We start from the raw sequence: 19,482 nt of genomic DNA, 5'->3' as shown, positions 1-19,482 counted from the left end.
GGCCGCCCCTCTCTCCTCCCCCCGGCGGGGCGGGATCGGAAGCGGCGGGCAGAAGCGGGGGGAAGCGGAAGGGGCGCGGGGCCCGGCGCGGTGCGGCGATGCTGTCGCTGGACTTTCTGGACGATGTGCGGCGCATGAACCGGCGGCAGGTGCGGGGCGCGGCGGGGCCGGGCGGGGGGGCGCGGGCAGGGCCCGGGCTGACCGCGCCGCCCCTTCTCGTGTCCCCCCTCCCCAGCTCTACTACCAGGTGCTGAACTTCGGCATGATCGTCTCGTCCGCGCTCATGATCTGGAAGGGGCTGATGGTGGTGACGGGCAGCGAGAGCCCCATCGTGGTGGTGCTCAGGTACAGCCGCGGGCCGGCAGCGGGCGGCGGCCTGGGCGGGGGGGTCGGCGTGGTGGTGGTCGTGGCGGGGGTGATGGTCGTGGCTATGGAGATGGTCATGGTCATTCGTGGTTGTGGTCGTGGGCACAGTCGTGGTGGTGGGCATGGGCCTGGCCGTGGTCACAGTCATGGTCATTCGTGGTTATGGTCATGGGCACACTCACGGTCACGGCCATGGTGGTGGGCATGGGCATGGGCACGGTCATGGTCCTGCTCAGGGTGGTCATGGGCATGGACATGGTTGTGGTAGTGGTGCTCCAGGCTCTCCAGCCCCCCTGGAGGACGTTATTTAGAGACACAGGGCAGCAGCAGACCCTGTCTGCGGCCCAGCTGCCGGGCCCTGCCTGGGCAAGAGCCTCTCTAAGAGGGAAGAAGTAACACCTGAAGGGAGGCCGCCGAGAGGTTGGAGCCAGGATCTTCTTGGTTGAGCCCAGTGTCAGGACCTCTCAACATCGGGAAGCACTCCTGTGCTGTGTGAGTGACTGAGCATTGGCACAGTTGGCCAGAGAGGCTGTGGAGTCTCTCTCCTTGGATCTTTAAACCCACCTGGACGTGGACCTGGGCAACCTGCTCTTGGTGCCCCTGCTTGAGCAGGGTTTGGACCAGACGGCCTCCAGAAGTCCCTTCCAACCTCAGCCATTCTGTGGTTTTGTGGAGTAGGTAGGCAGAATGTGTTACCTGATGTAAGAATAACATCTTACTTTTCTACTTCTGTCAGCTGGCAGATGTGTGTGTTACGGGGGTAATCCTGAGGAAGGGGACGCAGAAGAAACCGGAGGACTTCAAAGAAATATGACAGGAGATCTACCCAGCCGCTTCTGCCAAATCTTGGGGAAAAACACTCAGCAGTGTGGGTGAAGGCAGACATGGGGAAGGAAGGCCTTGGAGCAGGGGCCTGGCACCAGTGACAGAGCCGCTGCCTGGGGCATCACCGCTGTATGAAAGCGGAGTTTGTGGCAGAGCTCACCTCTCAGCGAGGCTGATGGCTGACAGTCCCACTGGTACAGGCCGTAGCAGCAGGACATCGCAGCGCAGTCACCTCCTGCCTGCCTCTCTTGTTGCTGCTACATGAATAGTTGAAGTATGTTATGAGTCTGGATTAATGTAAAAAGAGGTTGAAATCTTTGAGATGCCAGGAAATAAACTCTTACAGTGAGGAGGAGTTTATCTTTGAATGAGAACGGGCTTGCTGCTAAAATACCCAGTGAGCGTTATTAGTGTTATGTTGCATCCTCACAAGAATCCACTAACTGTCCTTTCACGGCTGCTTATTTTTTTCCCTGGCTTTCTAGTGAGCTGTAGCAGTGCCAGGAAAAGGGGAGCTGTAGCCATGCCCTCATATACGTGTGGCTGAAAATAAGGGATATCACCATCAGTGGACGTGTTTCGGATGTTGCACGTTGCCTCACAAAAGCTGTGGGTACGGCCACTGTTATTCGTGTCCTGCTGCTTACTGGGACAAATTCCCGTTGCTGAAGTTCTCAGGCAGCCGTTGGGTGCTGGCACTGTCAGGCGCTGCGTGCATATTGCACAGGTCACGTTCTGTAGCTGCCTTGGCCTTTTGGTGCACTTCTACATCAGCGTTAATTGCGGCGTGCCATTTAGCAAGACTCGTACAAATTAAAGGAAGTGGCACTCCTGATGGATCTGTGAAGTTCAGGGGAGACGTTCCGCCCTGCACCTCCCAGTGAGTGAGATGGGGGCCGTTAGGTCACATCCCTTCTTCGGCGATGCGATCTTATCTTCTGAAGAGCAGCTTCTGCACTGTCTTGTGATAAAACAGAAATACACGCGGTACTTAAAGTTCATCGTTTCCTTTTGTGCTGCATTATTTATTTGGAATTAAGAAGGTTAAGTATTTTGTAACAATTGCCATTTACAAGACAGGAGAAAAATAACTGGAATAGCAGTGCCTGGGATGAGACAGTTAAGTGAAGTGATGAATCACAAAAACAATTTTTTAGCACACCCGTCTGTTTGTTCCAGATGGGAATATAAATGCCTGTATGTTTTCAGCGCTTTGCTCACAAAGATCATGTATCTACCTGTAAAAAAAAATACAATTTTAAATGCTACCCACCACTGTAGTACTGCCAGTGTAACAGTACGAGCTGAGAGCTCAGAGGCAGAGTTGCTGCTGCTTGTCGTCAGCCCAGTTATTATGAAGAGAGCAGAAGGCTTTTCCTGTTTGGTATGTTCTTAACACTGACTGCTGGCAGTGCTCTTTCCCTCACGAGTCCAAGTTAAGGGCATTGCAAGAGCTTTATTGAAAGACTATAAACTCCAAAGCCTGATTCTGAGTGTTTAAATATTGCTTAATTGCGCCTCTTCTCTTTTGCAGTGGAAGCATGGAGCCTGCGTTTCACAGAGGAGATCTGCTGTTCCTAACAAACCGAATTGAAGACCCAATCAGAGTGGGAGAAATCGTGGTCTTCAGGATAGAAGGAAGGGAAATTCCTATAGTCCATCGTGTCCTGAAAATTCATGAGAAGTATGTCAAAAATTGGTGGCTTTTATTGCAGTTATCTAATTAATTGTATTTTTCCTCACCTCCTTGGCTAAACGAACGGTGAAAGTTCAGTGACGGATGTCCTGCTGTAGGAAGTGACATCAAAGTTTCAGACAGACCAAATCTGGCCTCTTTGGTTTCCTTATGAAGGTCAGCTGGCAGAGTTCACAAGCTGGGGACTCTGTTCTAGTATCGCAAGCTCCCTGTGTCACTTAATGTCTCCCGTGCCATGGTTTCCACCCCAGATTGTTGTGTTGTCTCCTCTAGGTATGGCTGGGTTTGTATGTGTGAAGTGACTCTCATTTGTAGAGGTAGAACTTTATGGAAGAAGGGCATTTTGTGTGTAGCATACGCTACTATTTCAAAGCTTGTTTTTTTGGTCCAGGTTCCTGCTCTCATACAGGGGCAGGGTGTTCCTATAGGAATTTTTGCATTGCTATGCTCAGGGCTCCGAGGTGCACTGCACTATCTGTGTACTCTTCATCCTTGAAATGTTTATCAGGGTGCACGTCTGAAGGACTGAAACAGTGTCATTCCAGTTTGGTTTTCCAAGCAAGGCTTTCTCTGCAGTTGTGAGCCTTCAAGGGCAGTCCAGGGGGATATGAGCCAGCCCCGTGAGGGATTTGGGTGAAAACTAAGCCGTGAACTGAATCCCTCTTTCTTCAAGCAAGCTCTGAGAAGAGGGCAACAATTGGATGGCGTCCCAGCACCTGCTTCTGCTGAGTGAATGCCTGCTGCATTATGAATGGAATGGAGCTGTCCCAGGGCTCAGAGATCTGTTCATAGATTTAGTGAATCACCTGAATCATATGTAAAGGTGGCATTTGAGGGTTGCTGCAGACAAATTGGTTGATGGGATGGGAAGGTTCCCTTCCCTCAAGTATTTGTAGCAGTCTCAGCTACTGGGATGTGCAGACCACTTGTCTGACCCAGTTTCAAGCTCAAACAGCTTCATACATGTAAATAGTTCAGCTTAAATCTTGGCTAAGAGAGGGTGACATCTCCCCTAGTTGACAGAACAGATTGTTTGCTGTACCGAGTTGTTCTGCACCCAAAACTTGTAACAATGGTTTAGTCAGTTTTCAAAGTACCGGTTTTGATACCATTAATACAAAAATCAAAATAAGGTCATTATATGTGGTAAATCTGGTATCTGGTGCTACAAACACACTTTTTGAGATGTCTTGGGAATGCTTTTAAGTGAAACACCACTCTCCTTCTCCCCTATTACATACAAAAGCCTCATCTGGGCTCCAGTGCTGCTGCTTGGACTGATGATTGAAGAGGCGAGAAAAGTCAGGGTCCTCTCTCTGCTCTCAGCATATGGGAAGGAGGAGCAGAAATCTACAGGCGGTGTGACAGTTTGTCTCCAGATAATCACCACCTTTCTTTTTTGCCTGGCTTCTAAGCACTAGGTCTTCAGGTATCCAGCGCCTTTTTTTTATTATTATTATTATTAAAGTGTCACAGGACCATAGTACCAGTCCTAGATTTTGTGAAGTCAAGCCATTCTCCTGTATTTTTCCTTTCATTTTAAAATAAGACAAACCCCAAACTAGGCCTTGGGTTAGTAAAGGTAAAACTGAAATACGAGACCTGTGACCTGAAGCTAGGCATCGAAAGCAGCTCATACTCTGAGGTATCAGTTGCTTCTCTCACTAATTGAAGAATATTTTTCTGGTGAGAATTTGGAATTCAAGTGTCCTCCGAGTAGGCAGAGTCCAGTTTTCTTCTGTAGTCATGGACAGTATGAAAACTGTGAAAAGTCTCTGTGAAACCTAAGGGGAGTGTCAAAATGAAGGAAAACAGGACAACCCTGTTGCCTGTGATTTTGCGGCAACTTGGGTTCCAGTTCACATCAGTATTGTTTCAGTGCAAAAATGTTTTTTACGTGCTAGCCTTTTCTTCATGTTCAGAGTGAAATGGGGTTCATTCTTTATCACTAAGCACAGAGTCTGCGAAGTTACGTACTTAGTGGTTTTGGTGCCGGAAAGCCAGTCCTACGCCATTAGTTTTCAGAATTGAAACTACATTATCTGCACATTTGGGTATCTTCATCTTTTTCCAGACAGTATCTGTAAACTCCTAGGGTTTTTGCTGTTCCCACACTGTGAGCCAGGTATACTTTGAAGAGAGACCTGTCCTTTTTTTTCCCCTCCTCTTTTTCCCTTCCAAGCTTCTCATGTCAAGTAACACAGATTGGTATTCGGACGTGATGAAAATGGTAGGAGCTCTGAAGGTCTGCCTGCTTTCCCGTGCTGTATTTGATCTGTTGTTTCTGTGAGGAAGCCGACAGAATTGAGCAACAGGAACGCTGCCGCTCAGCATCTGCCTTTGGGTGACACAGGGAGATGACAGGGGCCAGCTGATCCCTGAGCGGTGGCACAAGCTGCTGCTTCGAACCAAGCATTGCCAGGTGTCCAGCAAGCAGGATGGAAATGCCTGGGGAAGTGTGCAAAGCATGGTGTGTAAAGCTAGAGCATAACAGCAGCTGTTTCCAGGTCAGGGCAGAGGTTTGTCTACCACAGGATCCTCTTCCTGACAAGCTAACTAATTCACCTAAGGACGAACTAAAAACTGGAGAGCGTGCAGTGAAAATTCCCTGCTTTCCGCAAATTACAGTTTCAAGCAAGAAGTGATAGATCTGCATTAATGGCCCCATTTACTCCTTTACGTGGGATACCTAGTCACTTTTTGAACTGATGTAATTTTTTGCCATCCAAACTATTCTGCCACAGAGAGACATGGTTTAGTTTGCACTGCATGAGTTATGTGTTGTACCTTCTCTCACCTGTTTTAACTTGTTACCTCTGAGCTTTGTTTGATGTCCTCTAGGTGTTGTATCAGAAGAGGCAGTGAAAAGCTGCTTGATAGTTGCTCATTTAAATTGGACTACCATCATATCTCTCATCAGTCCTGTCTGTTCCAGGCTGAAGAGTCCTGGTTTGTTGCTTTTGGAAATGGTTCCAGACCTCGTTAACTATTTCTGAACCTTTGCCAGTTTTCCTCTCCATTTCAGAAAAGGATGTAGGGGGTTCAGAACTACACAGAGCATTTAAGATGCAGGCGCATCATGAGTTCATACAGTATCATAATGGTATTGTTTGTTTTGTTCTGTCCCCCTCCTTTCTTAATAATTTCTAAGCTTCAGCTTGCTTCTGACTGCTGCTGAGTAGAGCTACATCCTTGGACCCCAGAATCGCATTCTGGATGGTAGTGCAGAGCCCAGAGTCCAACATATGTATATAAAGCATGAGAAGCATCAACATGAGAGAGGTCAAAAGCAAAGAGACAATAGCTGCACCTTCACTAGAAATGGCTCATCCTGCTGACTCTGTTCTTAAACTCTGCAGGAAAGCTTGGCTGGGGCCAGAATTCATTCTTCTATTTGCATTTTTTTCCCTCAAACAGTCTTCTTTCCTCTGCACTCTTTCATCCTGCTCAAACATCGAAAACACAGTTTCTTTAGTATCTTTGTGTTAGTGTCAACATGCTTGTTCTAAAACAGTTCTTGGAAAATTCTTTTTCTCTGACTTTTCTGTCCATCTTTGCTAGGCAAAATGGTGACATCAAATTTTTGACAAAGGGAGACAATAATGCTGTTGATGACAGAGGGCTGTACAAACGAGGGCAACATTGGCTGGAGAAAAAGGACGTAGTAGGAAGAGCAAGAGGGTAAGTGAGATTGAGGAAGTTGCAGCTTTTTGCATTGCTCTTCCCCAACGTCAGCTGTTTATCCCCCTCTCTCATTGAACACACCCTGCAGGGTTTTTGTGGACATTTCACAAGGTACCACTGAGAGTTAAAAGGTAATTCAGTTCTGAGCTTGTTTGGGTAAAGGCATCAGGCTGTGAGCTGCATCCTGAGATTTTGACATTGAATGGACACCAGTGCAAAGGCAGTGCATGCTCAGGCATTAAGGCACGATGAGAATTTTTATCAAAGTTATTTTGCAAGTCAAAGTCTTACCAGGGAAGCGGGATCTGAATTGTTAACGTGGAATCCCGTGTGCAAGATAAGGTTCTCAAGTGGTACAGGTTATCATCAGTTGATGAGAGCCCAGAGCCTGCTTGCTCAGTATTTCTTTCCTCCTCATAGGAGGAAACAACCACCTGTTTCTAATCTCCATGGCTTGTTTGTCCTTTTCTTCTAAGAGTTGTCCTTCTTCCACCTTCCTTCAGTTAGACGAAAGAGCTCCAGTGCTCACAATATTGACAGAACTTGGTCTTCTTGATAATTGCACTAAAATTAAAACAAAACAAAAACAAAACAAAACAAAAAAAACCCTCCTGTCACCATTAAGCTTTTTTTCATATTCCAGATCATGCATAAGCATGTCACTTTAGTTAACCATCAAGAGTATTAGAATAATTGGGATTAGATAGCTGGCTCGGGGCCGTTTAGATCTTGCTTTTCGCTATAGCAGTCACTAAGGTTTCTACAAGCTAAACTTTTTGTGCCAAATTCATCTATCCCAAGGCAGGTCCACTGTTCATTTATTTTAAATTGATTCTTTGCAAACCTGATACTGATTACCCCTCCCTCCCTCTTCAGAAAAAAGCTGCTATTACACCTATGTTTTATTTCCAGTGGTTGGTGTTAGGAGCCTGCTGGCACCTGGATGTGGATTTACTGTGCTGAAAGGAGCTGGGGAAATAGGACCAGTGACAAGCTGCAGGGGGTGACTGCTGAACTCGGTTGAATTGCCTTGCAGCACACCATGCATAATGAGCAACTTGATTGACTCTGCCTTGTTTGATCCAAGGGAACCTGCCTTTTGGCCAGGCCTCTGCTCCTTTTACAGTGGCCCTCAGGAAAGCTAGCCTGTTGGAAGATGCAAGCGAGGGAGCACTGGTGAAATGGATGAGCTTTTTCCCAGCAGTACCTCATTAGGTCTGATTGCTCCAAGGTGCCATTGAGCTCTTGAGGGCCAAGAACTAAAGGGTTGATAGGAAAAAATCACCAGTTACGTTAGTAGAGGTAAAGAAGCCCATCAGGCAGGAATGAAGGCAGCCTGCTTCTGCACCCCTGCCAAAGAAGGCAGAGGCTAAAACACACCCTGGGGTTGCATGCCCACTCAGTGCCTGCTGCTGTGGCTTCCCTGCTTGGTAGTAAGAGTCCCAAGATGTTTAACCATAGCAGCCAGCTATACAAAGCATGCCTGTACAGCAAGCACTTCCTTTGTACAGGGCAGAGCCTATTCCGTGTGCAATCTTTAATACTTTATTTTTAATTTTTATTTCTATCTTTGTAGATTTGTGCCCTATATTGGAATAGTGACCATCTTAATGAATGATTATCCAAAATTTAAGGTAAGAGTTCTTTCATCTTTTCCCTACTTCTCCCACCCCAGCTAAAATTACCTCATGAGAACTTTATATGCAGAGTGCTGTTTGCCCTGTGTGTTTGCTGCTCTTTCTGTATCTTTAGACGTGAGTGCACACTCTTGTCTCTTCTGTCTTCTCTTGCAGTATGCAGTCCTCTTTCTACTGGGTCTATTTGTGCTGGTCCATCGAGAGTAGCCTTTTCCAGTGACGTACGCAGCGAAGATGCCATGGATTTTGTAGAGGAACATTTTAAGTAGGTGATGGTCCAGTGTGCCGGGAGGAAGAAGAAAACATACATTTCAAAGCTTCTTGCAAGTTTGGGTTTGTTTTGTTTTATACTGCGTAAGGGCAAATGTTTGTCACAGTATTTCCAATGGTTTGTCACATTTTAGCATTTTTAGTGAGTTTTTATATTAAAAGTTTAAGCCAAACTGTTCAGTGTTTGTACTTTGAAGCTGAGCTTCCTCTCCAAGTGCCTACAGGACTGTGTCCTCTAAGTCTGTGCCTCCACTGGGCAAGACCTCTCCCCATGCTGACTGAACTGTCAAATGGTGATGCGTGGAGGTGACTTTTTCCAATTCAGAACTGGAATAAAGGTTTTGCATCTCGCCCAGTATGAGCCTGCCATGTTCTTCATTATTGCCCAGCTTCCTTCTGAGGGGGGTGGGCTTTGCCTGACTCCTAGAGCCCAGTGAATTGACTGGTCTTCTCTTTACAGATCGGCAGCTGCTCCTCTCATGTATTTTTGGAGAATAAGCAGTCCTGAGCTGTAGATGCATTCAACTTTTCTCTGTTCCTGTAAATCACACTGAAATAATTTGCTTAAGGACTGCAGTGTCTTTTGGGCAGAAGATGACAAAAGATTACTTGGTGTATAAGCTTCCAGCGTGGCACTAAGTAACAGAAGAATTGTGATGGGAAATATCCATAGTTTAGCAGGGATGATTTAGTAGGATGGAATAGGCTTTTTTTTTTTTTTTTTTTTTACACTTTGGAAATGGGATTTGGGTCTCCACAGCTGGTCATGTCTTACAGCTCATCTGGAAGCTACTTTCTGGCTGAACCCCAACTGCACAGAGGTTTTACAGAAGAAAACACTCATTGCCACATGCAAGTGCTTGTTTCCTAAGCTTCCCAGTCTCATTAGTGATGCTGCTTGTGTAGATGTGGTGCCAGACGAGAGTCTGAGGAGAAGGTATAAAGCAGAGGCTCGGTAGTTATCTGCTTCTAAGCAAATTTGTGCTACTTGCAGTGTGTGACCATTATAAGTTACCTCTGCTACCTATACTGACTTATGGAAATACTTTACTTGCCCTTTGTTAGGGCAGATCTTTATGAGAACAGCCACTGGGATCGCGCTGCAATTGCTGCCTCCAGCTCAAGCTGTCTGACCCCTTGTGCAGTTTACTTACCGGTTGCCTCGCTGGACAGCTTCCCCTGGCAGCAGGAGCCTGTCTCCTCCCCACTTATGCTCTCCCTGGATCAACAGCTCTCTTCTCGATTTTACAAAACCTGCTGAGAGTTCAAAGCAGGTTTTAATTCAGGTGCATTTCACCGCATCCACTATTTCCTCTTCTTCATGACTGCTCTAGGATTGCACAGCAACAGGGATCACTGACGGTGATTACTGCTGTCACACACACAGCTTGTGTAGGAGAAAAGCAGTCAGGAAGGGTAAGGACAAAACCCAACACGGCATTTATGGTCTATTTTCAGATTCTTTCATACGTACCTTGCTAGGCTTGTGCCACCTATAGAGGTGGATTGTGCTGTTAGCCATGACCATGGGGCTGTTTGTTTAACACTCGGTAGCTGTGCTGACCTGTGGTACCTCAAAATGAGTAGAGACAGCTTAACCACGTGGTTTGTTCCCTGGGTAGGCTGCAGCAAGGAAGTATCTTATATCTAGGACAGTGCTAAGAGTCTACAAAAAGGTCCAGCCACTAGCACTGAGCCCTGGGCGTTGTGGCTCTTTGTTTTTTCTAACTTATGTTAGTCAGTAATAAAAATCTGTATCTGGCACTTGGAGTCCTTGGGAAGACAATTTGGACACAGTTTGTCCAAAATGCGGGAGTGAGGGAGGGGATGTTTTGACAAAGACAAACCCAGGCAGTAGTGAGGGAACATAAAATCTTCATTTGAGGGCTGCTGAGCACCTTTCTGAGGACTTGGAGCAATGTTTCTGCATCTGCAGGTCGTGTTGAAGCTGAGGCTCTGTTCCCCACTTTGCCTTTGGCTTGAATTGCTTTGTGCAGAAATTGTTTTAACTTGGTATCATATAAAGGACGGAGTCAAGCTTTTCTGAAGTCTGCTAATCAACACCTCTCAGTGAAAGCCTGCTGAAAGTGCTGCAGGTGCTGTTCTCTGAGTCCTCTCGCTTTCACACCTTTTGCAAGAACCTGAACACACAGAAGCAGTTGTGTTACTGTCACTGAGAATTTAACAACACAAAAAGCTAAAATGCACGGGAATTCTGATTGTAGGGGATGTAAGGATTAGTTCTGAAAGAGCATCTGCAGAACCCCAGCTCCGAGAGATGAGAAGCGGTCATTTTAGTTGTTTGGAAATAAGAATACACCTGTCCTGCTTGTGGCATGGTCACCCCACTGGCGTTGCGGGCTGCTGGCAGCAGGTGTCAGCAGTCAGTGCGGCTGAGGACAGGCTCCTTGCAAACGTGGGTGCAAGGCCACGCTCGGGCTCTCGCAGGAAGGTGTGCCTTTCCCAGCCTTGCTCTTGCATGGTGCCACACGGTGTAATTGAGCAGGAGGAGTTTCAAACACGCAGGGTGGCTGGGGTAAAGGGTGGAGTATTTCCCACTGCACCCCCAGCTTCAGTGCTTGTCGGGGGCCATTTGGGAAATTACTTCTATGGCCTGTGTTCTGCCTATTTTTAGCTCAGTGTAGCTGACAATGTGGTTCTGTGTTATCTGCGGTCATGAAATGAAGTGTTGACTCTAATTAGAGCGAGGATAAATAAGCAGTTAACCCACACACAGCTCGAACACCCACCAGCTCCCGCACTGCCTCCCACATCACGTCCCGCATCCGTGTAATGCTTCTGCCGCTGTGAGAAGGGAAGGTGCCCCGGATGAGCCTGCACAGGCTGGAAACTGGGAACGTGGGGGCAGGATGACAAAGACTTGCTGCTGGCTCTGTCCCCATCTCTTATTCTGCTTTGCTGAGCAGAAAAGCTACGGAGCGTGCAGGATCTCTGGTTCAGCTGGGTGCTAATGCTGAAATGTCTGGTGAGTGCTGTTGTGCTCCTGCAGAGCCAGGGGTTTTGCTGCTAGGACATGCTGTGTCTTTGTGTCTTATTTCAGTTTTATTCTTCTTTTAAAGGTGAAGCTGCCTGGCTGGTTGCAGCAAAGCCTTTGAGACTTACAGATCTCAGGGTGGCTTAGGAAACATGGAGACCTTTGTGTCACAGCAGGACTGGGATTTGTTTGTAAAGTATAAGTATGTGGGTGTTGCAAGGTCTGGTTTATAAAAAAGACCAAATAAAAAAAAAAAAAAAAGAAAAAATCCACCAGGTCTAAGACTGCCACAGGCTCTGTTGTGGTTACAGCCAAACAGAGAAGGTTTTCTGGTAGACAATGTCATTGCCTAATTACTGCTCCTTCACATCCGCAGCTCAGGGCACAGTTCTGCAATGTACAGATTCCTTCATGGGCAGGAGCTGCCTCATCAGAACAAAGCAGTGCTGGGGTGTTTCTGATCACTGCTAGAATTCTGTTGGTGAACTCTTTTTTCAAATCAAGGCTGAATGCTTAAGTGAAAGCACGATGGATGGGAAGCGAGCTGTAAGGGGTAACATGCTGAAAACTGAAGCTCCTCGAGACAAAGGCTGTCTTTGTAGGTTTATGATGCTTGAATGCATGGTTGTTGGTTAAGCAGTGATAAGCTTTACCCTGTTTTAATCTAGATCTGCCTCTGTGTATTGCTTAGCAGGACGGTTCTAGAGGTTGGATTTGTAAAGTGATTGGTTGCATGCTTTCTTTAAAAAGACCTGGTGATCTCATGGTGGTTTTACTTACTGCCTTTATAACCAGAAGAGGTCAACCTTATTTCTTCAGAGAAGACTCTGCAAAGCAATGCCTTGTTTGCGTATGGTTAGAAGACAGCTAGCTTCCTGCTAGAGAAATGCGTGACCACAAACCCACCATGCAGCTCCTGGGGCAGGCTAAGCAGAGGTGCCAAGCGAGGAGAGGTGGCTTAGGCAGAGCTCGTTACTCAGAGGTAGCTCCTGTGCCGACGCAGAGCAGATGCGTCCATCTCCCCAGCTGAAGACCCACACGGTGTGGGTGACTCAGTGGCTGAATCAGATGAGAAATGTCCTGGTTCCAGTCCTCCAACTGCCAGGTGCACCAGACAGGCACAGCCTTCAGTTCCCATCCGTGTCAGCAGATCCTGGTGCTGGCTGATGTGTAGTAGATGACTGGTCCGCATGTCTCAGCTGCTGGGAAAAGAGAAACAACACCTACATTGCATCTTGGACCAATTTAATAGCTTCCTGCCTCCTTTACCTTCTGCCCTCCCTTGCAATACTTTCATCCCTTTCTGCCCTTGGCACCCAGCCACTCCACTTGCTCATCCACCAGAAAACAGCAGATCTGGAGTCAGCGTGTGGGAAGGAGCAAGGTGGATTTTGTTGGATCTCCTTAGCCATAGCCAGGTGGCTCCACCACTATTGGTAGCCTGCCCAGCCATGAGGAGCCCCTGGTGTGGCTTTGCTGGTGCTGTGTCCTTGGCCCCACTTGCCTCTCAGGTCCTGTAACAAATGCTCCTTCATGCACAGCCCCACCTCACCGCGGTGCACAGCCTGCCCGTGGGTCCTGCTGGCTGAGCACATGGTGTGTTAGGAGTGGAAGCTGTCCTGCTCACAGGGCAGATCATGCACATGTTCAATTCCAGCAGGTCTTGTGAATGCTTGATCTAGCAGAGCTCCCTAAACCTTGGGGGAAACCAAATCTCTGCATAGAGAGCTGCCTAATTAGGGACAGATTAGAAATGTACCCCCTGTGATCCAGGACTGCGCAGACACACTCGCTAGCTCTTGCTCTCTGTGCCAAGCTCTTCATGTCTTGACTTTTCTGCACGTTCTCTTTAATAATTTAAAAGCACTTCCTGGAGCACTTTCTGCTGAGTATCTTGCTATCCCTTTTCCTCTCCAATCTCTCATTCTCCTATAGAAACCAGCCTTGCAGGGCTTTAGTTTCCAGAGAGACAAAAGTAAAAATAATGTAGAGAAAATGAACTTCAATTTAATTTCTCTAAGCCTCACTTCACTCAAACAGGGATGTCAGACTTCTGCCACGTAATTCTGGTTGGGACACTTCTGAGCTAGGCCTGGATTTGCCTGCAAGAAAACAAGATTTTCTTCTAAGTCTTCTTGCAAAGCCGTTATTTGTACCATGTCCAGTGGGTGTGGGGTGAGTGGGAAACCTCAGGGAAAACCACAACTCATTTACTGCTTAAATGAAAATTGAAAAAGAGTTGAAAACAAGATGTGCGAGATTTCAAGATTTATCTTTTATAAACAACAGTTGTTGCCTGTGGAAGAATGAATGTAACAGAGGGATTTAATCTTTTGTAAATAAGAGACAAATGCATCAAAACAGACCCTCGGGCATATGACACGATTTTAAATTTGACCTGGCTTTGGAGAAGCAGTGAAGAGGAAGCTGAAAGAATGTAGCTGCTGCTAAGAGTTTTATTGGCACCAGGAGCTCTGAGAGAGACATATAGGGGGATTTGAAGCCTCTGCTCTTTGTTTTTTATTAGAGCCATTGTTTTTGAGTATGTATTTGCCTGCCCAGCAGATATTTGCAGGGCCTGGGAGCATCTGTGCTGCGTTTCCGGAGCTCTCCAGCTCAGAGTCCCTCCCAGGCCAGACTGGCCACCTTGCTGGGAGATGCATTAGTCAATGCCAAAGTATCAAAGTGTAATTCAATCGCGAAGACACAGAATGGACCTTGCTTTAAACCCCATGAACCATGGCATTTCCAGATTGGTCTATTAAGTTTGCCCGCTCTTAGCTCAGTGTTAGCAAGGCCTTCTTAGCTGTGCAGTTTTTGGATATGTTTGTTTTGCATAGCTATGGGAAGGTAGCTATGCTTTCACTGGTGAAAACTTGCTTTGTCTGTGGTGCATCTGGAGGATTTTTTACTAGTGTCTGTTTCACAGGTCTGTTAGTACTCACATCAGTCCTACACGGACAAACGTTGCTCTTTGATAAGGAAGGGGACACCCTGGGTGTACTGTGCTGCCATCAGCTTCTGGACACCAGCAGTAGAAGAACCTGCAGAAGAAATCAGTGATTGAGAGAATAACAACAAAGACCCAGGCCTGGACGGAGCTGCTTGTGGGCTCAGACGGGACACAAACCTGAAAGTGTCAAGCTATTAGCTGTGGCAAATGCCTGTCCTGTAAAACCCACCATGGCACCAGGGGACAGAGAGATGGCTGGGGACATGGGGATCTGCAGGCTATAAACCAGATCTGTGGGCTGAAAGGAAGTAGGACTTCTTTTCAGAGTAAGCTTGGAGCTCATTGAAGGATTCAGGAGGTCTGTGGGCAAGTGAGCCCACTGCATCCACCTGCATTTCTCAAAGGTGTTTGGCAAGGTTCATCAGCAAAGGCTCCTAAAGAAAGGAAGCAGACCTGGAATAGGAGGGGAGGTCTTTAGAGGGAGAAATCGTTTGCTAAAAGTTAAGGAACAAAAGGTAGGAGGAAACAATCTGTTTCTGTAGCAGAAAACACCAGGGAGCTGTGCAGGGACTGCGCTCAGCATATTCAAAAATGATCTGCAAAAGAAGGCAAATGCTGAAGTTTGGTGCTGATACAAAATTTTTCAGGGTTGTATGGATGAAGGCCAACTGTGCAAAGAGACTGGGCAATAAAAAAGATGAAATTCAAATGTACATACATACAAAATGGTGCACAGGGGGAAAAAACAATTTAAACTCTATTTATAAAACAACGGGTTCTGAGTTAAGTGTTACCATCTGGAACGCTGGGGTTGTAACAGACTGTGCTATGAAAATGTCATTTCAGTGGTCAGTAGCCATTGAGAAAATAAATCACAAGTGAGAATCATTAGGGAAAAATAGAGAGCAAAACAGACCATCTTTGTTTCCTCCAACTGGAGGCATCCGGGGGAGCCAACGGTGCAAGCTGAAGGATCTTTAGAGCCTTCAGGCTACTTTGGGTGAGATGGAACAGCTCCTGGAGGGTGTGGATCCATGTAGGGCTGCAGAGAGGTGCCTGCAGGCTGCTCTAGCCCAGCCCCAGGGGTTAATCCTGCTGGGAAAGGGGATGGTGAGTTCTCTGCTGACACACTGCCTCACGGACAAAGCCATCTATCAGAAGTCCAGTGTATGCTGAGTCACCTCTGTCCTTCCCCGGCTCCATTGCAAGGCACTTGCAGGAAGCTGGTGGCTGACAGGCAACCACCTGCGGAAGCCAGTGTGGTGACCTTTGCTGGCAAAATCAATTTCTAAAATAGAATTTGTACTGCCTTTTTTTAATATATTAGCTGGGAAGATTTCTTTGGCGGCTGGTAGCAGTTGGTAAGGTGAACTGCTGAGTTGCAGAGAGCAAGCCACGGAGGAGCACTGGAGTGACAATTCCTGTCCCAGGTGCTGGAGGTCCCAGCAGCGCCCAGACGAAGGCTGTCCCATCAGCAGGCTCCAGCCTCCATGCCACCAAGCAGTGGCTGCCCTGCTGCGCTGCAGAGGGGTGTGCAGCCACTGGGGAGCCCAGCTCTGCACGCCAAAGCTGAAGGAGGGCAGAGGCAGAAAATGTATCACAAACCACCCCAGGCTGGTGGCTGGGGACAGGAGTCTGGGTCGCCATGCCTCCCCAGGCAGGTGCCCTCAAGTGTAGGTGCCAGTTATTTTTCCCAAACTAGGAACAACATCACCTCTTTGCAGAGAAGATGCGGATTAAAAAACCCTGAGGAAACCTGGTCTCCATTTGTAAACAAGGTCATTTTTGTTGCAGCCACCTCTCAAGCTGCATTTGTTTGGGTCTCATGGTGACAATGGAGGAAGCAGCCCTCTTCCCTGCTCAGGAAGGGAGTAACTTCGCTGCAGTGTGACCAGCTCACCCCAGCCCCACGCTCGATTTTAACAAGACCACTGCAGAGGCTGCAGTCGGTATTGTCAAACCCTGCCTGCACAGCTTCCTTTAGCACCAGTGGAGCAAGCAGTGAGCTCGGGTCACTTTCACAAACTGTTTTCCATAAAACCCCACTAGCTGCCATGAATCGTGCTCCCACGTCCAGCCTGCATCAAGCCCCTGAGCCCCAGCTTGAAAGCAGGGTTATGGGCCCGTGTCACTCAAACCTCCCCACACCCCATCCGGCCAAGCCTCAGTACTCGGCAGTTAACGCAGTGTACCTTCAGTTTCTGAGCATTTGTTACGATGCTCTGACAGGAAAGCTCCCCACTTTCCTTTTCCCAGCCTTTCCCAAGCCTGCCTTGAAATGTTGTGCCTTGCAGTCCCTCATCGGTAGAGTGGGGATCAGAAATATCCATTCCTCCTCTCACACCCTGGCTGAGATAACACCTGCAGATGCCAGCTGAAAAAGAGGAAAGACCTGTGTCAGTTTGGTTGTGTACCTAGTTAAACTCAGATCAGAACAAAAGCCTTCACCCTGTTTGAAATGCTGTGCTGATTCCTGCTGCTTGGAAGGTGACAGTCCCCGTCCCTCAGGCTGCCTTCCCCTCCCAGTTAATCTCCCAGGAGCACTGCGCTGCCCTGCAGGAGCAGGACTTAACCCCGTCACGCTTCAGTAGGTGCTGTAATTGCCCACAACTCGTTTCTCTGCCCTCTCTGTAATTGGCATCACTTCATCCCCGGCTTCATCCTCCATAATCCTACAGGTACGGAGGAGTCGTCTCACTCTAACCCGCTGCTGCTCGCGTGCAGTGACACAGCGGCTAACACAAGTGCCAGACCCAGTCCTGCAGGGTTTGGACCCTGCCACAGGGGGAATTTTCCACGCACCGTTGTGGTGCAGCACCTCCGCAAGACCGCTGGGCTGAGCACACCCCAGCTGCCCCAGTAAAGCCTCGGTATCTGGGGGAAAGCAGTAGAAGAATCATTTGCACGTGCATGGAGCCAGCAGCACCAAAGCATTCGCAGAGGAGCGGAGCTCTGCTTCCCAGATAACACCGCAAATCTCCAGCACTTGCATCCATGGGTGACTTTAAAACTGAAACGACATGCTTTGAGCTATGTTTTAGTGGCAGCGCAGGGTATCGGAGGAGGAACACAGGCTGCAAGAAGAAAGGGGTAAGAAGCCTGTGTGTGCAGCCGGAGCACCGGCTGCAGCAGCAACCGCCCTGCCTTCCTTCTCCTGCTGCCTTCTGAAGGAGGCAGTGCTGGACGGGGTTGTACAGAACAACCTTGGATCAGAAATACCTGTTCCTCCTCTTGCACCCTGACTGAGATAACGTGTGCAGCCTGCAGCTGCCAGTTAAAACAGAGGAAAGTTCTGTGTCAGTTCTGGTACTGTATCTAGTTAAAATCAGACCAGGGTGGGATCCCGGGGATCACATCACCCCAGGCAGCTCAAATGCTAGTGAAAGCTTCCCACAGGGCTTGTGGGGAGTGACGTGGGACATCAGAGCCAAAGCTGTGGTCACAGCCAGCTGGCTACATCAGGAAAGCAGCCTGAGGGCTTGTTGGCTCTTCCCTCAGCTCACCTGGTGGAGGAGAACATCCAGTGGAGAACTCCGGCTGCAGAGAGTCAGGGAAGGAGTGCGTGGAGAAGGAGGCACGAGATTCCCTGCTGCAGCCCCGGGCCTCCCGCACACACAGGCATGGGGCTGGCGGAGGCGGCTGCCTCCCCGACGGGACCCACGAGAAGGGCATGTCTCCTAGCTGGCCTGCTGGCCCATCGGCACAGCACACCTCCCTGACAGAACGGGAGCCCACAGTGACAGGAAAGCCGCCTCTGGGGAAGTCTGCACCTTCTGACCAGCCAGCTGGCATCCAGTGACACGCACACATAATTGAGAAGTATGCATGCCTTGTGCAGGAGTATTTCATATGAGGTTTTTTATTATTATCATTTTCTTCTTGTAACATTAAAGCTACATTTGCAATTTTGTCTCTACCCCCTGCTGTGGCAGAGGAATGAATCTCCCCAAGACCTTTTCTCTTTAGCAGCAGTAAAACCAGAGACGGGCATTGCTAATCAGCCTTCCCGGTGCCACCTCCCAGGAGAACTGGGTCATCTCAGGCATCTCCTCCCCCACAAGCCAGCACCTCCTTGCAAAGTCGTGGAGCTGTAAATTTGGCAGCATCTGTCAGGGCCCTGGGGTCACTGGTAGATGTTAATGGGTCCCACCTGGGCTCACGGCCCCAGGAACTGATTTAAGCTCAGCCCTGGGTCTTCATTCTCTCCCTAAGCTATGTAGTGGGGGTGCTGCTCTCCAGCTCAGTGGTGCCTGGCAGTGGACTTGATCTCAGACTTGGCTTGATCTCTGGACTTGGCTTGATCTGAGACCCGCCTCATTGCTTTGGAACTGGTGGTGACTGCTGGGCTGTGCCAGGCCACGCTTACCCTCACCAGATCTCATCCTAACCTGCAGGCTGACCTGAGACTTGCCTCTTCGCTGTGAACCTGCCTGATGATCAGAGCTCGTCTGAACCTGGTGCCTGCCTGCATTGCTGCCCTCCTGCTGGGACTGGGCCTTGTCCTGCTCAGCCCCATCCCTTCAGACCTTTTGCTCCCTGGCACTGGTCTGTGTGTACTGCATGAAAGGGGAATAATTCAGAGCCTAGTACACCAGGTGAGTTTTCTGGGCACTGTAACTTATCTTTGGGCTTACAGGTTTCCCTTGCACCTTGCTATTCACTGAGAACACCTTGGTATGATTGAGGAACCTGGAGGATCCTTAAAATCCCTGTGGGCTGCAGAAGAAACTCAGTACAATCTGTGTCCCAGGGTCCTCTCTGATCAAGTTTTTTGTGGATTTCACTGTACTCAGCAGCCACTGCTTCAGGCCCTTACTCCTGCTCCTGGCACGGCAGGGTGTGCACAATCTCATCCATGCTGCAGCTGGGTATGCATGGCTCTATCCTATTAATGCAAAAAAGACAAATTTGGGGGGAATGTGATAATCTACGGCAGCTGTGGCTATAGGGGTAAGGTCTTCAAGATCCTGAAGGGACTTAAAAAGGCAAGCAGCCACCCTTTGCTTGGGGAAACAGATCTGCTTCCCACAGGAAGCCCCAGACCAAAAGGGAGCTC

General features: G+C 48.4%; 1 protein-coding gene across 1 annotated transcript; it reads left to right on the top strand.

Annotated features, from left to right (window-relative positions):
- Nucleotides 1-15: 15 nt before the first annotated feature.
- On the top strand, nt 16-8,836 carry SEC11A (SEC11 homolog A, signal peptidase complex subunit). Its single transcript, XM_035336150.1, has 6 exons — nt 16-149; nt 236-345; nt 2,726-2,875; nt 6,449-6,568; nt 8,148-8,205; nt 8,365-8,836. The coding sequence occupies exons 1-6, from the start codon at nt 99-101 to the stop codon at nt 8,413-8,415; spliced, it is 540 nt and encodes a 179-aa protein (XP_035192041.1). The 5' UTR covers nt 16-98; the 3' UTR covers nt 8,416-8,836.
- Nucleotides 8,837-19,482: the final 10,646 nt, after the last annotated feature.

Source organism: Oxyura jamaicensis, chromosome 10 (genome assembly GCF_011077185.1).
Source record: "Oxyura jamaicensis isolate SHBP4307 breed ruddy duck chromosome 10, BPBGC_Ojam_1.0, whole genome shotgun sequence".
In the NCBI taxonomy this organism is placed as follows: domain Eukaryota; kingdom Metazoa; phylum Chordata; class Aves; order Anseriformes; family Anatidae; genus Oxyura; species Oxyura jamaicensis.
This window is presented reverse-complemented; position numbering and strand designations above follow the sequence as displayed.

Bases quoted from the DNA above. Each gene is read 5' to 3' on its own strand.
- SEC11A (XM_035336150.1), top strand. From the start codon at position 99: ATGCTGTCGCTGGACTTTCTGGACGATGTGCGGCGCATGAACCGGCGG. The intron at 150-235 runs GTGCGGGGCGCG...CCCCCTCCCCAG, and splicing joins GGCGCATGAACCGGCGGCAG to CTCTACTACCAGGTGCTGAA. The intron at 346-2,725 runs GTACAGCCGCGG...TCTCTTTTGCAG, and splicing joins CCCATCGTGGTGGTGCTCAG to TGGAAGCATGGAGCCTGCGT.